Source organism: Macaca nemestrina, chromosome 13, assembly GCF_043159975.1.
Source record: "Macaca nemestrina isolate mMacNem1 chromosome 13, mMacNem.hap1, whole genome shotgun sequence".
Lineage (NCBI taxonomy): Eukaryota > Metazoa > Chordata > Mammalia > Primates > Cercopithecidae > Macaca > Macaca nemestrina.
Genome location: NC_092137.1, coordinates 108,369,317 through 108,391,544, shown reverse-complemented (window position 1 = coordinate 108,391,544; position 22,228 = coordinate 108,369,317). Strand labels below are relative to the sequence as shown.

At 51.7% G+C, this 22,228-nt stretch overlaps 1 protein-coding gene across 1 annotated transcript in view; it reads left to right on the top strand.

The window, feature by feature from the left end:
- LOC105471836 (SH3 domain containing ring finger 3) overlaps positions 1-21,951 on the top strand; it is a 373,482-nt gene extending 351,531 nt beyond the window's left edge. Inside the window, exons 9-10 of the mRNA XM_011724585.3 lie at positions 6,372-6,703; positions 18,812-21,951. Coding sequence (XP_011722887.2) covers positions 6,372-6,703; positions 18,812-18,980 — 501 coding nt within the window. The 3' untranslated portion in view covers positions 18,981-21,951. The remainder of the gene's footprint in view (positions 1-6,371; positions 6,704-18,811) is intronic.
- The last annotated feature ends 277 nt before the right edge of the window (positions 21,952-22,228 follow it).

Genomic DNA, 22,228 nt, shown 5'->3' with positions numbered 1-22,228 from the left:
ACGCCCAGCTAATTGTCGTATTTTTAGTAGAGACAGGGTTTCACTATGTTGGCCAGGCTGGTCTCGAACTGCTGACCTCAGGTGATCCGTCCACCTTGGCCTCCCAAAGTGCTGAGATTACAGGCGTGGGCCACCGCACCTGGCCATTCTCCGGCCTTTCTTACCTCACCAGGCACCTTGACCCTCGGCCCATCCACACTCTGGCCTGCACCTGCTTTTTGCTAGATCTGCCTGTTCCACCCTCTGACCACTCCCTTGGGCCACACCACCCACCAGCCCCAGCCTTTTCATTATCCCTGTATCAGCCCAGCTCTTGAGGCCCGCCCCTCCTGTGGACTTGCCTCCTGCCCTATCAGCTAATCAACAGCAAAGCTTCCCTGGTCCATCCTACCTAGTACCATTGTTTCAGAACAACGGTGCAACTTTCTCCTTTTTATTTTTCCCCTCTTAAAAAGAAACTCACATGTGATGCAATCAGTCAAGTAACGAAAAAGGGTATAACAAACCTGAAGACGGCCCTGTCTCCCTCTGACCCTGCCTGCCCTGGGACCCGGTATCAACAGTCCAGGCCCTGTTTATTTCTGTGCTTTCCTGGGACTGTCTGCAGGTGCTCCCAGGACACAGCGGATCCAGTTGTGTCTGAACATCCCTACCCAGTGACCACTATCTCCCAAGTCTCAGCTCACAAAAACATCTTTGAGTGCACCTGGTGGAGTTAAAGTGTGTGATTGTGTTCAATTCTTTATCCCCAAAGCTGGCGAGTTTTTAGCTCCCCTTCTGGTGCTGAAAATAGTACGTAACCCGTCAGCGTGTGCAGTGCAGTGTGTGCAAGGTTCTGCAGATTGAGGTTCTCATGGGTTATCATGGCTAACTTTGCAAATTAAGCCCCTTTCTACCCGCTTCCCATGGTACCTGACCCAGCGTTTGGTGTGTGCCCAACCAACGCAAACTGATTTTAAATATTGCCTGAGGCAAAGAGATTGACGGTGAGAATCTGTTTGAAGGAAGTGGTGGGACAGCCACCCCTCTCTCCACATGGCTTAATCAAGAAGGCAGCTGGATAAATGTGCACTTACGGGTCACGTGTACAGGTTTACTTCATTTTAATGCAACGACTTGTATCTCTGTTTAATGTTGCTTTTTGCAAATCAAATTGGATTCCCTTTGGCTCCTTAACATTTCAGAGACAATTTTCATAACTTGTAATTGACCTTTAACTGGCACTGAATCTTAATTTAAGCTTTCAATTGCTTTTGCCAAGATTTTATACTAATGTTCTGTTAAACAGTTAAGGTCCCTAGAGGAGCCCCCATCTTAATCATAACAAAAAAATCTATTACTTTACCATTTGTATAATGTTTTATAGTTTTCCTGTATAGAGTGTAGTATGAAAATTCTCCTTTATAAATATCAGATTTCTAGATGATTCTTTAAAGTGAAGTACAACTGGATTTTAGGCTGTGTGTGTGAGTGTGTAAGCACACACACACATACGGCTTTTTCTGGATATAACTCACAAGCTCTCCCTTGTCTAACATGACAGTATTCTGTGTCTGGACATAGGGATGCTTTCACACCTAGATCTTGAGAGCCAGGGCTGCAGCACAGCCTCGTGGCAGGACTCCAGTCCTTGGCCCTCCCTGGCCCTTGATCTCCTACACACCTACCAGCTCCTGGCTTCTCACCTTGTGTCTGGGAAGGGGGGCTCACCTGGAGCCAGACAGACAGTTCAGGTCCACAGAATCAGTGTGTGCGCTCCAGCTGGAAGTCCAGCACCGTGGGGCCCTGCTTTCAACCCATGTGCGTACCTGGCTGGGGCACTGAGTAGGTGTCAGAAACCCTCAGTAACCTTCTTTCATCTCTTTCCCAAGGAGCTGGCCGCTTCTCTGTGTCTTGACATTACTCTTTGTCATCTGGAAATCACTTACTGAGTTGCACGACGACCACTGGCTTCTAATTGATCACTTCCTATGTTCTGTATCAGAATCATTTTTTGGTCCTCATTTCAGACCCACGGAAGCAGAATCTTTGGGGGTGGGGCCCACATTTTGCATTTTGTGGAACTCCCTGACAATCTTTGTATACAGAGTTAGAGAGCTGAGAGACCCCCAGTGGTTCGGGTGCTCTCCCAAGGCGAGGCATGTGGAGGTCTTGGGTAGGAATCTCATTTTATTTATTTGACAAAAATATATTGGGAACTAACTAGGTCCTAGGTATTTCGTAAACTATTTAATATTCAGAGATGAGTAAACACATAAAAACAGCAACCTAATCACCAGATATTGATGAGATGCATTAATCCTTTAAAAGTGCTCCTATATCTGTCATCTCAGCAGCTCAGCAAGGCAGCTGGTACCCTTCCAAAGGTGCAGAAACAAAACGCAAGTGGAGAGGACGCGGAGCCGGGCCTTCGCCACACCCGCAGAGTCTGCACCCAGCAGTGTGGTTGGCACAGGATGTGATAGAAGAAGGGGAGGGGGGAGGTGGGCAGACTGAGGGCACTGGGTGGTGGGGAGAGCCTTCCAGAAGAGGGACATCCCAGCAGGGCGACAGCAGCCCATCACTTCCGTGGAGGAAAGACCAGTGCATGTTTCTCAGCAGATCTGTCTCCCACCCAGGCCAGGACGTTTCAGAGCAAACGAGGCATTTTGTTCCTAACAGATCAGTCTGTTTGGTTTTCTCCCTGAGAGGCTGAACTGATTAGAGCCTGACCATCCAGAAGGGTCATTGGAATGGAAAGTGATCCTCCCAACGGAGAGGAGTGCAGGCCACAGATGGAAACAGCAGAGTGCTAGAGGGAACGTCTGCAGAAGAAAGCAGTCAGGAAAACGTAACAGGGATGCCAAATCCCCATCCTACTGGGCTCATGAACTTTGCTCACTTACTCCCAGTCCCAGGAGAAACCCAGCAAATCCCTCTTTCCTTAACATAATCTTTCAGCCCAGATCAGTCCTAAATTGTGTCCTCTAAAACCTCATCTCCTCCCACAGTGTTGTCCCCAAAGTCAATCTATGAGCCTCTCCCCACCACGTGCAAACTATCCATTGGCTATTCTTTCCTGCCGCACACGAGACGACCACCAGGGAAGTGCCTGGATCGTCTACCTCCATATTCCATGGATTCCGTGAGCATGACGATTGTTAGTGCTGGGGAATTCCACAGTGATTGGTAATAGCTGATGCTTAAGGCATTAGCAGAATTCTGTCCTGGAAGGCGGACATTTTGGAGAGGGTTTTCTAGCCATGACATCAGCGTTTTTCCAAGTTAATTAAGTGTTCAGTTTGTTTAATCCTGGAGAATTGAGACAGGAAAATTATCCATCACATTTACGCACCCCACCCTTTCCAAAGCAGACAGCTAAGGCTGGGCCTGACTGCAGATACTCTCAGTGGCTGGGTGGTGAGGCAGCAGGGCCTCAGCCTCTCCAGCTCCACCGTACCCCATGTCGAGGCCCACAGGGCCCACGGTGCCCTGGGAGCAAGGATCTGTCCACCGAGTCCCTCTCAGTGGCCAGAAGGGCTCTCCCCGAGGGGCCCGTGAGCCCTCAGCTGGACTCAGTCCATTCAGCAAACAAGAGTTGAATGCCTCTTGTGCCCTCAGCACTGTGCTAGGCGCTGGTGGGGATACTGCAGTGACCAAAACGAACACGACCCCTGTACTTCCAAAGCTTTGATTCTAGAGGGGAGCCTGGGAGGGGATGAACAGCCACCAGGCCCCTTCACGGGGGAGAGGAAACAGAGGTGGGCAGAGAAAGGCTAATTCCTTTTCCTTTGGGCAACGCAAGGCCACCCAGGTCTCCTGCGTGCCAGGAGGGGAGGAGCGGCCAGCAGCCCCAGAGCCTGCAGAGTGGGCCCCAACAGGACACATGGGGCAGGCCTGGCTTCTGTCCCTGCATCCTGGACTGCTGTCCTTGTGACCTAGGGATCCCAGCCTTAGCACTGATGACATTTGAGGCCGGATAACCCTGCCGTGGGGGTTTCCCTCACATTGGAGAGTGTTTACCAACATCCCTGGGCTCTGCCCACCAGATGCCAGTGGCGCCCCTGAGTTGTGACAGCCCAGATGTCTTCAGACATTGCCACCTGTCCCCTGGGGGCAAGGTCACCCTCCCATCAAGAACTCTTGCTGTGGGTGCAGGCCCCCTGGGAAGCCAGTTCCCACCCCAGGCACTGCAGTTCTTTCCATCCTGGCCTGCGGAGGGGCTGACGGGCCCAGCTGCTGGGTCTGCCATCCCCAGGCCGTATGCCCTGCCTGCATCGTGGCCTGAACAAGCTTCCTCACTCCCTGCCCCCAGGCACCCCACTCAGATCCCAGGGTTCTGCCCCCAACGCCTCACTGTTTCTTCTTTTCCTTTCTAGTTCTACCCAAGCAGTTCCCAATGTGTGTTCCTGGGAACACTCTCTCAAGCTGTGCCGCCAACAAGGGTTCTCTGAGAACTAGACTAGGGAAACACTGCCCTTTGAGATGCCAGCACGTGAAGGGCTGCAACGAAATCTATGTCTAACTGATTGCTCCAGGCCGTTTCCTATTGCCCACAACCTCCAGGGCCTGGCACGATGCACAAGACCTTCAGGAAGTTATTGGAGGGAGAGAGAGGCAGGGGGAGCTAGGCCAGGGGCCTGCAAGCCCAGTAGCAGAGTCAGGTATCTGGATCCCCATGCTGCATGGCTCGGAGCTGGGCTGCCTCTTCCTCCTGAAATCACCTAGAATTCCCCATGGACTATCAGGACAGAGCCTGAAAGCAGAAACAGCTGACCTCCAAAATGAATCCAGCCTTGGAGGAAACACATTGAGAAAAGCGGGGAGCGAAGGCCGAGACTCAGGCAGTGGAGTCCGGGGCTGGGTTTTCACTCTGAAACCTATGAGAGGAGATCCATCCACACTTGCCCAGGGCACACCCTTGTTATATCTCCTTCCCTCCCTATTGCATAGGCAGCAGTGGCCTGGGGCACAGGCTCTAAATGCAACGGGATTAATGAATACGGTGGAACAGATGCTGGTCACCAAGGATGATAGGGACGGTCCCTTTAGACACCTTACCCAGTGGAGACCCTTCACCAGGCACTAAGCAGTATCCCACAGCCACAGCCCCCAGACTCTGGCGCCGCTGCAACAATAGTCCAGGCGTGTGGCTTGGGGGGACTTGGCTGGGGCGGGAGCAGTTGTGCTCTTAGACACCCAGACCCAGACCCAGACCCCAGCGTGACTTGGGCCTCACCGGAGGTCCCATCAGGAACCATGTCACCTGTCCTACAAAGTCCACTTAGAAGGGTTGGGGGAGGAAAAAACAGGTGACGTTGACTGCTGGTTCCTCTACACAGACAATGACGTTGCCAGGCTTGGCCAGGGTCCCGTGACAGAGAGGGCTGTGTTGTCAGGGATGGCCTGTCAGCAGCTTCCTCCTCTGAGAATGGCATCGCCAGCCTGCCCCAGGGGCCTTGGGACCTATTTTGGACATTTCTGCTAGATTTTGGAAGAGAAAGGAAAACAAGCGTTGGACGAGTTTTTTTGTGGGGGCAGGGTGTGGGGCACAGAGTCTCGGACTATCACCCAGCCTGGAGTACAGTGGCGCCATCTCAGCTCATGCAACCTCCACCTCCTGGGTTCAAGTGATTCTCCCACCTCAGGCTCCTGAGTAGCTAGGATTACAGGCAAGTGCCACCACGCTCAGCTAATTTTTGTATTTTTAGTAGAGACGGGGTTTCACCATGTTGGCCAGGCTGGTCTCGAACTCCTGACCTCAAGTGATCTGCCCGCCTTGGCCTCCCAAAGTGCTGAGATTACAGGCATGAGCCTCCGTTCCCAGCCTGGATGAGCTTTTGGGCTTAGCTTTGTTTTCCTCCTCTGAGCCACTTTACAAGGTTATCTTTAAAGTTTCCCAATGGAACCATTCTCCACGGGTCTCTCACCCTTCTGCCCATCTTACAACTGAGATGCCATCTGCTGGCCTGTCTTTTCAAGATATCTGTGTAGGCACCAGCTTTGGAAAATAGAAATAATGTCAAAGCAAAGAGCAGGCATGCTTACTGCCTGACTCCAGCGCAGAGGGCCAGCATCCTCACAGTCCAGTAGAGAGGATTTGGTCTCCCGAAGCTCCGGGCCCTCTGCTTTAACACAGCCCGGTGTGCCTGCGAGCGTCACCTGGCCCTCACTGGTTCACCATGTGGGAACTGGAGTTCAGGGAACTGGTGGAAGAAAATGCTGGTACTCTGGCTACTGCTGTTGCTGTGAATGGTAAAGTCTTTTGTCTCTGAAAAAATAAGAAATAAAAAAATAAAGTTCCACATAGGAAGATGCATTTCCCTCTCTCTGACAGCAAGGGCATTGGGAAACATTTACCTGTTTGGTTTCCATCTTGTGTGTCTCCCCAGAAAGAGAAGAAGAGTGGGCTCCTGAAGCTTCTAGCCGGAGCATCCACCAAGAAGAAGTCACGCTCCCCGCCATCTGTGTCTCCAACCCACGACCCCCAGGTGGCCATGGACGCCCTGCTCCAAGGTGCAGTGGGCCCCGAAGTGTCCTCACTGTCTACCCACGGCAGGGCAGGGTCCTGCCCCATAGAGAGCGAGATGCAGGGTGCCATGGGGATGGAGCCTCTGCACAGGAAGGCGGGCTCCTTGGATCTGAACTTTGCATCTCCTTCCCGGCAAGCACCTCTGTCCATGGCTGCCATCCGCCCCGAGCCCAAGCCGTTGCCCAGAGAGAGGTAAGTGGAGAGGCTTGCCTGCTCTGTGGCATGCTGTGGTTTGGCCTCTGAGGTCTGGAGCCGCCTTCAGGGAGCAGGGACACTGTGGCCTTGCTGGGATTAGGTTTACCACATGTCCCTCAACACCCAGATCCACGTGGTCCTGAGCTTCGGTGGTGAGCGCTGGATGAAACGAGTCTGGGAACTGGAGTGTTATTTCATGTTCTGCATCCGTCTGGTTCCTGAGTTTGGGATTGCAAAGGCGCCACCAGGAAATGCGTCAGGACCGAGTGGTTCTGAGTGTAAATAGTGGGAGACTAGGCAGTGAGTGGTCTGTTCCCCCTCAACCCTGGGGGACCCTGGAGCGGTCCCCTGGACTGAGTCCCCTGTGGGCCTATGTGTCCCGCTCAGGGAGCAGCTCTTCCCTTGTGAGCCTCAATCCACTGGGCATCTTAGAATTATGATGTTACTCAAGACGGCTTCAAGTCTATAGATACCCTTGAATTATGATGGCTTTGGGGGTATAGAGTCCGTCAGTTTGAACCCTTTGAAATTGCCCATATTCATTCATTTCTATGCTTAATAGCAACTTCACATGGTTCCGCCTAGGCTTTTACCAGTCTGGAAACTGAGTCTGGTTGAGGCAACATGGCCCACTAAGGCTGTGGGCCGTGGGGCTGCAGGTTCGTGGGTTTCACCTGGGGCTAGAGGCGTACCTGGCTTGGATCCCCCTGTGTGAGTTATCCATCCTAAAAGGGCTCTCAGATAAAAGCTGAAGGCATCACGGAGAGATACAATGGCTGTCAAGTTAGGATGGCAGGAAGATGTGATCCTTACTGAGTGCCTACACATTGTCACATTGCTGAAATAATAAAACACAAACAACCTCCCAAAAAGACAGTCCTGGTGTTTCCACCAGAACCTTTCCTCCCTTGGCTGTTCGGGTGCCTGCAACCTGAGAAGGCAGCCTCTGCCCTGAACACCTCTGCCTCCCAGACACCATTCCCAGTGCCACGTGGGGAATGAGACGGGCCCTATCTAGATCAGAGTCTAGTTTTCTAGCCTCACAAGTTCTTCTGTATCGTTTTCTAGCTTCTCCAGTTCTTCGTCAAGAGCCAGATGGTAAATACTGCAGATGTTGCAGTCCTGCTGGGTCTGTGGTGACCACTCCCTCTGCCTTCACGGTGGGAGAATGGCCACGCACCTTATGTAGATGAATGGGCCAGTGTCCCAGTAAACTCCTACTTGTGAACACTGAAATTTAAGTTTCATGTAATTTCCGTAGGGCATGAACTAGTCTTCTGATTTCTTTTTCAACCATTTCAAAATGTGACAACATTCATAGCTCTAAGACTACACATATTAGCCGCAGGCACAGTTTGCCAGCCGTGACAGAGATGATGCCCAGTGCCAAGCCTATGGGGCTAGGGCTCCAGAATGGACAGGGCTGTCTACAGGACCCACAGCTACTGACTTCTGCTAACCAGTTACAACGGAAGTCACATGTACACCTGCTGTTCGTTTCACAAGAGCTGGGTGTTCTGCACACGGGCAACGTTCAGAACACTCAGCAGTGGGCATGGATTCCGGCTATGCGTGCCCAGGACAGCCAGGCGCTGCCTGCAGTGTTCCCCAAGCGCTACATGTGTGTGGTATCAGTGAACACTCCCAAGAACCCTATGAAATCAGTTATCCTCGTTTTACTGATGAGGAGACCAAGGTTTTGTGACAGGCTAGGTAACTGGCCCAAGATCACATAGCTAGTTAGTAGCCAAGCCAGAGATTCAGCTGAGGGCTTTCTGACCTCAGAGCCCAGGCCCTGAGCTACCTGACTGTAGGGTGTGCAGTCAGCAGCACCCCCAGTCCTGTGTAGTCACAGGGCCTATCATCAGCTTGTGGACAGTGTGGGACGTCACAGCCCTGCCAGGGGTCAGCACCAGTGTTGGGTCCTGCAGATCCATCAGCACTGCCATGCCAGTCCCAACCCAACAGCCACACTCACAGGGAGAACTGCCTTCCCCTCCACGGAGCCCCAGGCCCTTGGGGGACTGGGTTCACACTGCACACCACACTATACAAACACACACACACCAGACATACACCATACAAACACACATACCCCACATACATCATACAAACACACCCCACACATACACCATACAAACACACACACCCCACATACATCATACAAACACACACACCACACTATACAAACATACACACACCACACATACACCATACAAACACACACACCACACTATACAAACATACACACACCAGACATACACCATACAAACACACACACCACACTATACAAACATACACACACCATACATACACCATACAAACACACACACCACACTATACAAACATACACACACCAGACATACACCATACAAACACACACACCACACTATACAAACATACACACACCAGACATACACCATACGAACACACACATACCCTACATACATCAAACACACACCAGACATACACCATACAAACACACACACCACACTATACAAACATACACACACCACACATACACCATACAAACACACACACCACACTATACAAACATACACACACCACACATACACCATACAAACACACACACCCCACATACATCATACAAACACACACCACACATACACCATACAAACACACACCACACTATACAAACACACACACACCAGACATACACCATACAGACACACACCTCACATACATCATACAAACACACACCACACATACACCATACAAACACACACACCGCACATACATCATACAAGCACACACACCCCACATACATCATACACACACACCCCACATACACCATACAAACACACACACCCCACATACATCATACAAACACACACCACACATACACCATACAAACACACACACCCCACATACATCATACAAACACCACCACACATACACCATACAAACACACACACCCCACATACATCATACAAACACACACCACACATACACCATACAAACACACACACCCCACATACATCATACACACACCACACATACACCATACACACACACCCCACATACATCAAACACACACCACACATACACCATACAAACACACACCACACACACATCATACAAACACACACACCACACATACATCATACAAACACACCCCACACATACACCATACAAACACACACACGACACATACATCATACACACACCAGACATACACCATACAAACACACACACCACACTATACAAACATACACACACCAGACATACACCATACAAACACACACACCACACTATACAAACATACACACACTAGACATACACCATACAAACACACACACCCCACATACATCATACAAACACACCCCACACATACACCATACAAACACACACACCACACATACATCATACACACACCAGACATACACCATACAGACACACACCTCACATACATCATACAAACACACACCACACATACACCATACAAACACACACACCGCACATACATCATACAAGCACACACACCCCACATACATCATACACACACACCCCACATACACCATACAAACACACACACCCCACATACATCATACAAACACACACACCCCACATACATCATACAAACACACACCACACATACACCATACAAACACACACACCTCACATACATCATACACCACACATACACCATACAAACACACACACCCCACATACATCATACAAACACACACCACACATACACCATACAAACACACACATACCCTACATACATCATACAAACACACACCACAATACACCATACAAACACACACACCACAGATACACCATACAAACACCACACACACTGTAAACACACACCCCACATACACCATACACACACCACACACTGCACTCACCCCGCACACACTGCAAACACACACACACCACACATGCTGCAAACATACACCATACACATACACACTGTGCAAACACATCACACACCATACATACACACCACATACACACACCATGTAAATTGTGCAGACACACACACTGCACACCACACAAACATGCACTGCACACACCACACCAGGCAAACACACATAACACACAGATACACATACTATACACAAATTGCACATCAAGCAAACACTCACACAAACACACATTCAGACACACAACACACACCCATCTTCTCTTTCCTTCTCACCTCCTCCTCCTCCACTTCGTCCACCTCCCATCCCCTCCTAAGGAGTCTCCTCCGCATCAGAACCTCCCTTCATGGGACCAACACCTGCTGCCTGTGTTTTCCGAATGGGTCCCGGCCCTTGTCTGGAGTCACGGAGTTGGTCTGCCAGCCCATGAGAATGACAGACTTTGGGATATGTCAAAGCTGTTCTCATGTCTGCCCTAGGATTCTTCTTCCCCGGACCCTCAACTTTATCTTCAAAGACATGACTTCCCGACTCCTCCATAAAAGATCTTGAAAGACTCTGTTCTACAAAGCCGTGGGCATCTCTGATGAATTAGAAAATTCAGACTCACTCCAGTTCTCCGAGTGTTCCATCTAATTAGGGGTCATTGTACCCGGAGACTCTTGGTGGCCTCCTTGCACCAAAGCGCTCTGTAGCACTCGTTAAAGAGAAGTGTTTCCAACATAGAGCCTGAAACCAAACTGCTCATGAGCCCCAGAAATGCCCCCTCCCCTCAACATGGTAGCCACAGACTGCCTGGTTTCCTGGGGAGCCCTGGCAGGGCGGAGCTGAGGGCATGACTGGGAAAATGCTGACTCCTCAGGCTGGGACAGCAGCAGAGAGCACTTGGACTTGGGCCCTGCAGACTTGTGAGTAAAACTTACTTCCAGGCTTACTTGGGAGGAGGAGCAGCTGGGCTGCGCCCTGTGCAGAAGTGAGAGTCTCTGCAATGGGGCCAGAACACTTGGCTGCCAAGCACTCCTGGAGGGCCTGAGGTGTGCAAGGCCCACCTATGGTCATGAAAGTGGGAATGCAGGCAGCAGGGCAGTATGGGCTGTCAGAGTCAAGGTTTCCACCCTGAAATGCCAAGGAGGAACGGACAGTGTTGCTGCCTGCATTTCTTGGGCCTCTCCGATGCCCAGACTCCTTCAGATCTCAACCATTTCTCTCTTGAGACTCTGGAAAGAGAGCGGGCACTGCTCCCCTCTCCAATCTCAGAGGAAGGACATTCAGGTAGAAGGTGCTGCAAAGGGAGTTCCTCTGAGAAAGGACTAGGGGAGTGTACTGTGGGCAGTTCCCTGGGGCCGAGTCAGCCAGGCCTGCAGGCTCAGCAGCCCAGCCCCAGCAGCTGGCAGGCAGCAGGCCAGTCTCACAAGTAGACTTATGAGCCAAACCCACAAGCCTGGGGTATAAGTAAATCAGAGGGCCATGCCCCATTGCTTCCAAGGGGACCTCATCTTTACGTGTCTGGTATATTCTTGTCCTGCGGACTATGTGCAGAAGGAGCTGAATTTCCAGAAGTTGCTTGTGGAACTCATAATACGGGTGTGGTCATGGGAAATGCAGGCAGCAAATGCACATGGCATCAGGTTAGAACTGTCTAATGCCCCGGTTCCCAGCAGGGCTACACCAGCCCTAGGCTGTTCTGGTGCAGGGCCAGGCAAGCTGAGTTCTGGGACCAGCCCCTCCTGCCCACTGGATGCCTGCCTGCTGGCTCTTCTGAACCTTGGCAGTATCAAGTATTGTAGAGAGGCTTTGAGTAGACAAACACACCGGCCACCTACCAGCCATTTCATCCATCTTCCGTTCGTTCTTTTTTTTTTTTTTTTTTTTTTTTTTTTTTTTTTTTTTTGAGACGGAGTCTCGCTGTGTCGCCCAGGGTGGAGTGCAGTGGCCGGATCTCAGCTCACTGCAAGCTCCGCCTCCCGGGTTTTTACTCCATTCTCCTGCCTCAGCCTCCCGAGTAGCCGGGACTACAGGCGCCCACCACCTCGCCCGGCTAGTTTTTTGTATTTTTTAGTAGAGACGGGGTTTCACCGTGTTAGCCAGGATGGTCTCGAACTCCTGACCTCGTGATCCGCCCGTCTCGGCCTCCCAAAGTGCTAGGATTACAGGCTTGAGCCACCACGCCCGGCCTCGTTCTTTCATTTCTTTCTTTCTTTCTTTTCTTTTTCTTTCTTTTTTTTTTTTTTTTTTTTTTTTTTGAGACAAAGTCTCACTCTGTCACCGAGGCTGGAGTGCAGTGGTGCAATCTCGGCCCACTGCAACCTCCACCTCCCAGATTCAAGCAATTCTTGTGCCTCAGCTTCCCAGGTAGCTGGGATTACAGGCATCCACCAACATGCCTGGCTGATTTTTGTGTTTTTAGTAGAGACAGGGTTTTGCCATGTTAGCCAGGCTGGTCTCAAACTCATGGCCACAAGTGATCCGCCCACCTCGGCCTCCCAGAGTGCTAGGATTACAAGCATGAGCCACTGCACCTGGCCCCCTTTCTTCATTTTTATAGTCCTAGTTTCCACATACATAAAATGGGGATAATAATACATGTCTGGGTATAATACTTGTAAATCACCTAGATTAACACCAGAACAAGTATGAGTGCACACTAAGCAACACAACAATAATAATATATGCTATTGTGTCCAGAGTTGGTTCCTGGTGGGTTCGTGGTCTCGCTGACTTCAAGAATGGAGCTATGGACCTTCGTGGTGAAGAACGAAAGGATAAAGCTTCCACAGCATGGAAGGGGACCCAGCAGGTTGCCCTGGGGTGGCCAGCTTTTATTCCCTTATTTTTCCCCTCCCGTGTTCCATTTTTGTCCTATCAGAATGCCCTTTTTTCTGTCATCCTTGTGATTGGCTACTTTTAGGATCCTGCTGACTGGTGCATTTTACAGAGCACTGATTGGTGCATTTTATAGTCCTCTTGCTAGCTACAGAGTGCTGATTGGTGCATTTTACAGAGTACTGATTGGTGCATTTTACAATCCCCTTGCTAGCTGCAGAGTGCTGATTGGTGAATTTTACTCTCCTAGCTACTGAGTGCTGATTGGTGCGTTTTACAATCCTCTTGTAAGAAAGAAAAGTTCTCCAAGTCCCCACTCGACCCAGGAAGTCCAGCTGGCTTCACCTTTCACTATGACCTCTCTAATAATAATATATGCTGTGACATCTATGATAATAGTAAAATGGTGATGGTGAGGGCACCTGCAGCACTGCCTGGCCCACTGCCACCACTTTGACCTGCACAGGCTTCTCCCCAGATGTTCACGTTGGATCAGCTCATCCTCAGCTCTTGATGGCCTGTTAGGATTTGTTAGGATTTCAACGTTCCTTGCTCTGATCCATTATGTGTGTGGTGACCGGAATAATGACCCCCAAAGACGTCTGTGCCCTGAACCCTAAAAACTCATGACTATGTTACCATACATGGGAAAGAGGAAGTCAGGTTGCAGATGGAAATAAAGTTGGTAACCAGCTAACTTTAAAATAAAGAACTTACCTGGGATTATCCAGGTGGGCCCTGTGTAATCACAAAGGGTCCTTATGAGTAGAAGAGAGAGGCAGAGGAGAAGGTCGGAGTGGCATAATGTGAGCACTCCCCTTTGAAGACGGAGGAAGAAGCCTCCAGAGAAGGGATGAAGGCAGCTTCTAGCCACTGGAAAAAGCAAGGAAACAGCTTCCACCCTAGAGCCTACAGGAGGAACCAGCCTTGCAGACACCTTGATTTTGGCCCAGTGAGACCGTGTTGGAGTTCTGACAGACAGAACTGTAATAAATTTGTATAGTGTGATGCCACTACATTTATGGTCATTCGTTACAGCCATAAACAACTAATATGTGTGTTGATAGTTTAGTGTCCAGGGTATAGAAGTATTCTTATCCCCAAGTTCCTAGCAGACACCACTCTGTTACCAGCACATTCCATGGACTCAGGGGCTCATTCGTCTTCGTGTTTTGAAGCAGGTGCTCTGAAAAGGCTACCACGTGGAGGGCTGCTTTGCAGTCCCCCTTGTAAGGGAGGGAAACAGGCGACCCCCAAGGAAAGTAGAACATCCAAACCTCGCACACAGAGCTATGGTAATAATAATGGAATGAGAATTCGTTCTGATATTGCCCATTTGGATTCCATGAGCCCCGTGTCTGAAAATTAGCTGTGGTTGCCATAACCGTAATTATACTCAGCAGGGCAGAGTTGCTTGCTGATTTATGACGCACAGTTGTGACCTGGGAGTAGCTGTCATCCTCAGCTGCTCACACGGACACGACAACGGCCCTCTGTGTCTATAACGGGGAGTATCAATTACTTTCCTGCAGCAGGAAGAACAGCTCAGAGTCTTGGAATGATCTGGACAGAAACGTTAAACGCTTGTCTCGTATAAATTCAGCCCACATCCATCTGGGCTCATTAAATCATTGAATTGCTCAGAAGCACCAAATTACATCTTTCTAACAAATTATATTTTTAAAGCTGCTTGTTTATTTCACATCTGGAAGTTGAGGCAAAAGCCAAAACTTGCATTCAGAGTCTGAGAAATCATCTCGCCCTTTGCCTTCCTTTCTTTCCTTGGGGAAGAGAGAGGAGGAACAGGTGTTCGGAAGAGGTAGAGGATAGCAGAAGGCCACAGGTAGGATGGCGCTGGTCCTGTGGGCCCTCGCAGCCTCAGTTTGTGTGCATGCGGTCTGATCTCACAGACTGCTGGCTGCATCTCGGCAGCCATCTGTCCTCCTTCAAGGAGGGCCAGCAGGAAGCCCTCACAGAGACGCTGGGCTGGGAGGAAGGAGGTGCCTCCGCCCGCCCTCCTTCCTCCCGGCCTGCACGTCCCTGAGAGCAGCGTCTGGTTCACCAGCAGACAGCCCATGGGAACCAGTCCAACCCTCGTGCACCTGCAGACACTCCGAGACACTTAGAGTTGGCTGGTACTCAGGGCTGGGACCCAGAACCTGGCCTGTTCTTCTTCCCCAGGATTAGGAATACTGCACCCCTAAGTCAGCCTCAGGAACCCCTCCTCCATGCCACCTCCTCTCACCAGCCTGACGCAAGCTGGACCCATGTGCCCATGGGCTGTGCGCTCCATAGGGCTGGACCTTTGTCTCCTGTCTGCACATCTTTCCTGAGCCTGGCACCAAGCCAAACTGCCCCAAAGCCATGGCTTCTGCGCCCCAGTCTCTATGAGTATGTGGGGTGGGGGAGGGCAAAGGCTTCCTCCCTGAGCATGCACTCAGCTCGATTTTCAGACACCAGTGTGCGCGCATTCCCTCCCAGAGTTGCTGAAAATCCGCATTCCCTAGTCCATTCCCCATAAGTCATATCAAGTAGGTCCAGGATGGGCCCAGGGAACTGTAGGGGGTCCTGAAGTATGTGAGCCACACTTGGAGCACGTGTGCAGTAATCCCTGTGGCGATGGGGCTTGCAGGCTGGTGCAGGAGGCAGGATGAGTTGGGTAAACAGGTTAGTGGTCGGGCAGTAGAAGGTGGTGAGAGCTGGGAAAGGGCAGGCCCCGCATGGCCACACAGGGAAGGGCGTTCTGGGCAGAGAGAGCAGCATACGCAGGAGCCCTGAGGTGGGTGCACCTGGGGCCACCAGGGCACGGCGGAGCAGAGCTGGAGGAGTGGGAGGGGCGCAGCATGGAGGGCCTGGAAATGCTGGGATGTTTAGACTGTGGCCCCTCCTCTAAGAGGGATGGGGACTGCTGGAGCCTTCTGAGCCTCTGCCCAAAAGGAGCCTCAGCTGTGAGGCAACTGAGTCGGAGCAGGGTGAAAGCAGGAGGCCCAGAGCGGGCAGCTGCCAGGACCAGGAGCCACCCACAGAAGCGCCGCACAGAGGCCACCAGGGAAGGCATCCAGAGCCACAGGGGCCATGTCTCCTATCTCCTAGACAGCCTCAGCGTCTGTGGAGATGGGTACCCGGGCAGTCCAGTGCTGGTTATTGAGTGTCTTTGCCCTGCCAGGCCCATCTCAGTGCTACTCAGCAAAGTGGGTGTCGGAGGAACCGTCAGCCGGGGAGTTTTTAGGCAGAGAGAACAGCTGCACCCTGCCTGCATGTGGGATCTGGGCTTTAGACCGGAGGCCCAATACCCTGGTGCCCCAGGGGCGTCTCCTCTCAGGCCTTACTGCACATTCCTCACCCACACAAGGGCTGGGGGCATGCAGAGGACCAGCCAGGCATCGGGCAAGCATGCCGCTGTGGAGTTTCCCCAGGGCAGAGGGAGACCCAGCTGGTGGGAGTGAGTACGGGGCCCTGCCTGTCCGGCCGCAAGCATGAGGGCCGAGGGCACAAGGCCCAGCGGGTTTGTCTTTGGCAGTGTTTCAGAGGAAGGCTCTCCTGGGGCCACCACAGCTGCTTCTCAGCCTTGTTCCTCCTCCTCTGCAGCTTGCAGGATGAGTGTGGGACAGAGCAGGGCTGTGTGTGTGTGTGTGTGTGTGTGTGTGTGTGTGTGTGTGTGTGTGTGTGTGTCCTGTCAAACACAAACACAGCCGGACACTAGTGAAAGCAGTCAGACAGGTTTTAATCAGCAACATAGTGGACATTTGCAAGGGGAATAGGGTCCAGGGTGAGCTGAGCTCAGGTTCAACTGGCTCAAAATGACTGGGGGTTTCCAAGAGAGAATGAGGAGCAGGGAGGCAGTGAGTGGGGGCTCAGGAGAGTGAGGGAAGTGAAAAGTTACAGATGGTGGAAGCGGGTGGTCTGTGCGAACACATCTGGACACGCTGACGTGCTCACTGAAGTCAGGAGACAGGCCCTGTCCTCAGGTGTGGCTGGAACTCACAGTCGATTCTTTTGGCTGCCGTGAGGTTTCTCAGGCAGGCATTTTAAGGGGGGCTGGGGTCAGCCTAGGGATGCCACCTTGAGCTGTTGGAAGCTATGTTAGTGGTTGTTCAAGTTGTTATAGGCAGAGGTGAGGCCCAGCCAAGAAGAGGGTTCAGAGGAGCCAGGCTGGAGTGTGGTCCAGGAGAGAACTCTTGGTCAGTGTCACAGCTAAGTGTTGTCAGGAGCACCTGCCACAGCCCAGAGAGCCCCTGGAGTGCACTCAGAGCTCCAGCACCTGCCATGCAGCACACCTCATGCCCCTGGGCCCCTGCAGGCGGAGGCCATGCAGGGAAGGCCCCAGGGAAGGCTCCTGTCTCTGCTTCTACACTACGGCATATTGGTCTGAAAACAGGGACTCCAGAGAGGCCTCAGAGGCTGCAGGGGGCACAAGTGTTGTGGAAATGAGAAAGTGGGGAAAGTTGGGCCTTATTGATGATAATGTGGCCTCAGCCAGTTCCAATGCTAAGGCACTGGGAAAAAATCTTACGATTTTTGGAGCACATCTAAAAGTAAGGACAGGTTGGGCACGGTGGCCCATGCTTGTAATCCCAGCCCTTGGAGAGCCTGAGGCCAGTGGATCACTTGCACTTAGGAGTTCAAGACCAGCCTGGGCAACATAGCAAGACCCCATCTCTACAAAAAAAATTTAAAAATTGGCTGGGCATGGTGGTGTGTGCCTTGGTCCCAGCTACTCAGGAGGCTGAGGTGGGAGGGTCACTTGAACCTGGGAGCTCAAGGCTGCAGTGAGCTAGGATCATACCACGGCACTCCAGCCTGGGTGGAAGAGCAAGACCCTGTCTGGAAAAAACAAGGACCACTTACCAAAACAATGTTCCAAGAACCTTTCACACATCACATGGTGCACCAGCCTGTGGGGTGGTGCTACAGTTGAGGGGCTCCGCTTCTCAGAGGAACCGACAGAGGGAGAGATGAGGACCGGATCCCAGAGTCTTGATGTTGGGATGGGGCATATCGGAACACAGTTTGTCCTGACCCTCCCCGGCCCCTGCCCCTGCCCCTGGCAGGCTGCAGTCTGGGTGGGTGGACCAGGGCAGGAGCACAGATGTGAGATGGGGGGCTATGCTTGGGTGGAGAATCTTCGGGGGGGGGTGGAACAGTCCAGCTTCTGCATAGATCAATGTCTAAAAGGACAGCAGGGGGAAATGTCTTTTAAACTTTTTTTACAAAAAAAATGAAAAATTTCAAAAGAGTTTTGAAAAACTTAAAAATAAAGATAAATTGTATAAAGTGGGAAAATAGCAGCAAACGACAATAATTCACACCGAGGAAAGAGAGAGAGAAAGCACGACCCGGCAGACGGAGACTCTCTGGGCAGGGCTCACCCTCTGTGCTGTTTCCCCAGGTACCGCGTGGTGGTCTCATACCCACCCCAGAGCGAGGCGGAGATCGAGCTGAAGGAAGGCGACATCGTCTTCGTGCACAAGAAGCGTGAGGACGGCTGGTACAAGGGAACCCTGCAGCGGAACGGCCGCACGGGCCTCTTCCCGGGCAGCTTCGTCGAGAGCTTCTGAGGACTGGTGCTCCCTGCACCCGGCTCACAGAGCGGGAGGCTGCCTGGGAAGTCCCACGGCACACAGAGAGGGAGCCACGGCGCTCCAAGGGTTCCAGGTCGTCTCCAAGGCACCTGGCGGGGGTCGCCCTGGCCCAGGGTGGGGGCCAGGGACTGTGGAGGTCGTGCCTTCTCCCAAAACCCCCAACGGAGAGCACACCTGGGATGTTCTTCAAGGAAATGTCCACTCCCTCTGTGGAAACTGCAAAGAAAGCACTTTGAGGAAGAGAGGCAGGTGCTGGCGCAGGCAGGCCTGTGGCTGTGGTTTGCAGCCACGGCAGCGTTCATATTTACCACCTAAGCAGGGTTGGAGGTTGCAGGAGGTCTGCAGGCGAGGTGGGTGGCATGGGGGCCAAGAGCGCTGGAGATCATCTTTCTGCGCTGCCCTGGGCTTCCCGAGGGGCTTAGGTTGCTCTGTCACCATTCTATATACCTCAGTCACCTGCCGCCCGGCTGCTCAGCAGGGGTGTTCGTGGTCCTGGGGGGCCTCACGTGAGGCCCTGGGGATCCCCCGGAAAGCCACCCCACCGCCCCTGTGGGAACCGGAGCAGAATCTGTGGGCTTGTCTCCTGCCAGTAGTATAAGCAACACTTTCTGTTCACCACCACTGTCCCTTGCGTTACTTCTTTCTTACGGCATATTTTTAACGTAAAGCTGTTAGACTTTATATATTTCTAATAGGTCAGACATTGCCTATTTTTCATACATCTGGTGCTGCCTTTTTGTAAAACTAGTAATGACTTGGTTGAGCTTGAAAGAAAGGATGTCTGAGGCGACATCAAAGGGGCAGAATTTTTATATTTCCCATATGGGTTTGGGAGAGCGCCGAGAAGCCCCCATCCCGCACCTCAGTGCCGGCCAGTACTCCGGGAGCTGGCGGGGTGGATCCATTGAGGGGGTTGGAGGGAGCTTGGAAGCAGCCAGTTTCTTTAAACTCTTACCAAAACCCCGTGCTCTGTCTAGACGGTGATGATTATTATTCAAGACCTGGAAACATTTCGAGGAAGGACCACTATAATTGTCCTTTTGTGTGGCGGTAGAAGGAGCACGCAGGTCAACCCCAGCCGGGAAGGCAACATCTTCCCTTTACTGCCTCAGAGAGAACTGCCATTAGCATTCTCAGAAGATGATTTCTTGGTATCAAAATGTGCAGTTTCTACAACAGTTCAGATCACCACCACCATTTTTCTTCTTTTTTAAAAATAAATAACTGCTCCCGTTTCAGGCAGTGCAAACCTTCATCTGCTGGAGACCAGACGTATGAGGAGATCAGGGGATTGCGGCACCATTGGAGGCTTGCAAGATTGGGGAGCTGGGAGGGCGAGAGAGGAGGAGGTGCAGCTTTGAGGCTGGGAACTCCCTGAGTGGGGCTGATGAATGTACATTCATTAGCACCACGGCTCACCTCCTAGGAAGACTGATGAGGAGTCCTTTGGGAGACAGTTTTGTTCTCAAGATTCACACCTTAGGAACACATTTTTATCACCTCCGAATTTTGATCCATCACCCCTCTCTCCACCTATATTTTTACAAAAACCATTCAGACTTAAATTAAGCTGAATAAACTAGCCTTTGGCAACATAGGGTGACACTGGTTTTCAGGGATGTAACCAACTCCAGAAATACATTCTCTTGCCTGGCATGAAGCCTTTGAAACACGGGCTGCTTATTTTCAGAGTTCCTGTTTTGGGACGTGTCTTGGCTACTTGTTACTTCCAGGTGGCTGCCACACGACAGGGGTCATGCCTTTCCCTCCCTCCAGATGATAATGGATTTAATAGACTTAGGAAGGTTGTTTAGAATCAAAGAAGAAAAAGTCTGGCTTAAACATAGGAACTTCTCTGTGCCAGTTTGATGACAACCAAAAGCTGTCTATTTACCATTATTGCCAAACTATCAGTTGCCCATCCAGCACCAAAATCCTGTGCGTGTTTAGATTCATGTTGTCACCAAAGAGGTGCACAGATCCAACAACCTGGATGACGCAGATGTTCTCCAGGGAAACCAGATGAAGTCAAGTCTCCAGGTTAATTTTTTTAAGTCTTTTTTTTAAGGCATGCAGCTACCAAGCAACAGAATAGAGTAACCTGAACGTTCTTTCTCTCCCAGGCATGGCCCACATGGTGCTTCCGGTTGAAATGTGTTTCGCCCTCCTGATGGGGGGCGAGGCCACAGCCCACTACATGCAACACGGTAGAGAGCTGGGGCGAGTGTCGCCATGTCCTTGGAAGATGTCAGCTGGCCCCTTCCAGGGCAGAGTCGGGTGGGCATTGGTGCCACCTTAGGAAGGAGAGCGATGCGTGGGTCTGGCCAGGGCTCTGGAGCCAATGCCAGGCTGCCTGAGGGCAGAGGAAGTGCATGGCCCATGTGCATTTCTGAGTATTTTAAACTCGTCCAGCCCCTGCAGCCTTCGTGATGATGTAGCTTGCAGACAAGAGCAGGAGCAGAATTAGCCCTTTCTTCAGGCCATCTTGCCTCAAAGGGCACACATGTTTTGGCGGTTAAGATGAAAGTAACCCTTATGTTTCATCCTAGTCCCATGATGTACACATCTTAGCCATGCAGTGGCCTTGGGTGGCCACAGAGATTGGCTTTGAGGAGCTTGGTAGAGTCCACAGCCATGACTGAAGTCAGTGGACACCAAGGGGACAGGACTGCAGGCCACCAGGGGCCTCTGCCCAGAGGGAGGCAGAGAGGATGGTGGCCACAGGCGCTCTCCTGGCATTCTCATGGGGTGATGCCAGGCCAGGCACCTCAAAACAAGCTCAGCTGACTGGGAGATCCTTTGTACTTTGCACAGTTCACACACACACCCCACCCCAAGTGTTTTTGTTAGACACAAATGTCAGCGTGTGATCTTGGAAGACTTGTCAGTGATGACGAACCATGATGCCTGTGTTTCTGAGTCTTTAAATAAAAATGAACATGGAGAAGCCTTGTGTCTGCATGTTGGGAGCAGCAGCGTCCAGCAGAGGCCGAGAGGGACCTGGGTAGGAGCAGAACCTGAAGGCATGGCCCACATGCCTGCTGACCAGCCCAGCTGGCTCATGCACCTGCCCCTCAGTGCTCTTGGTGGGGCGGGGGCGGGCAGCGAGTCTGTATCAGGATGGTGTTGGTCAAGGAGATGAGAAAGTCGTGACATCAGCTGTCTGTACCCAGCACACGCCAGAGACCCAGGAGCTGGGCAGTAAGAGCCAAGCCACAGAAGCC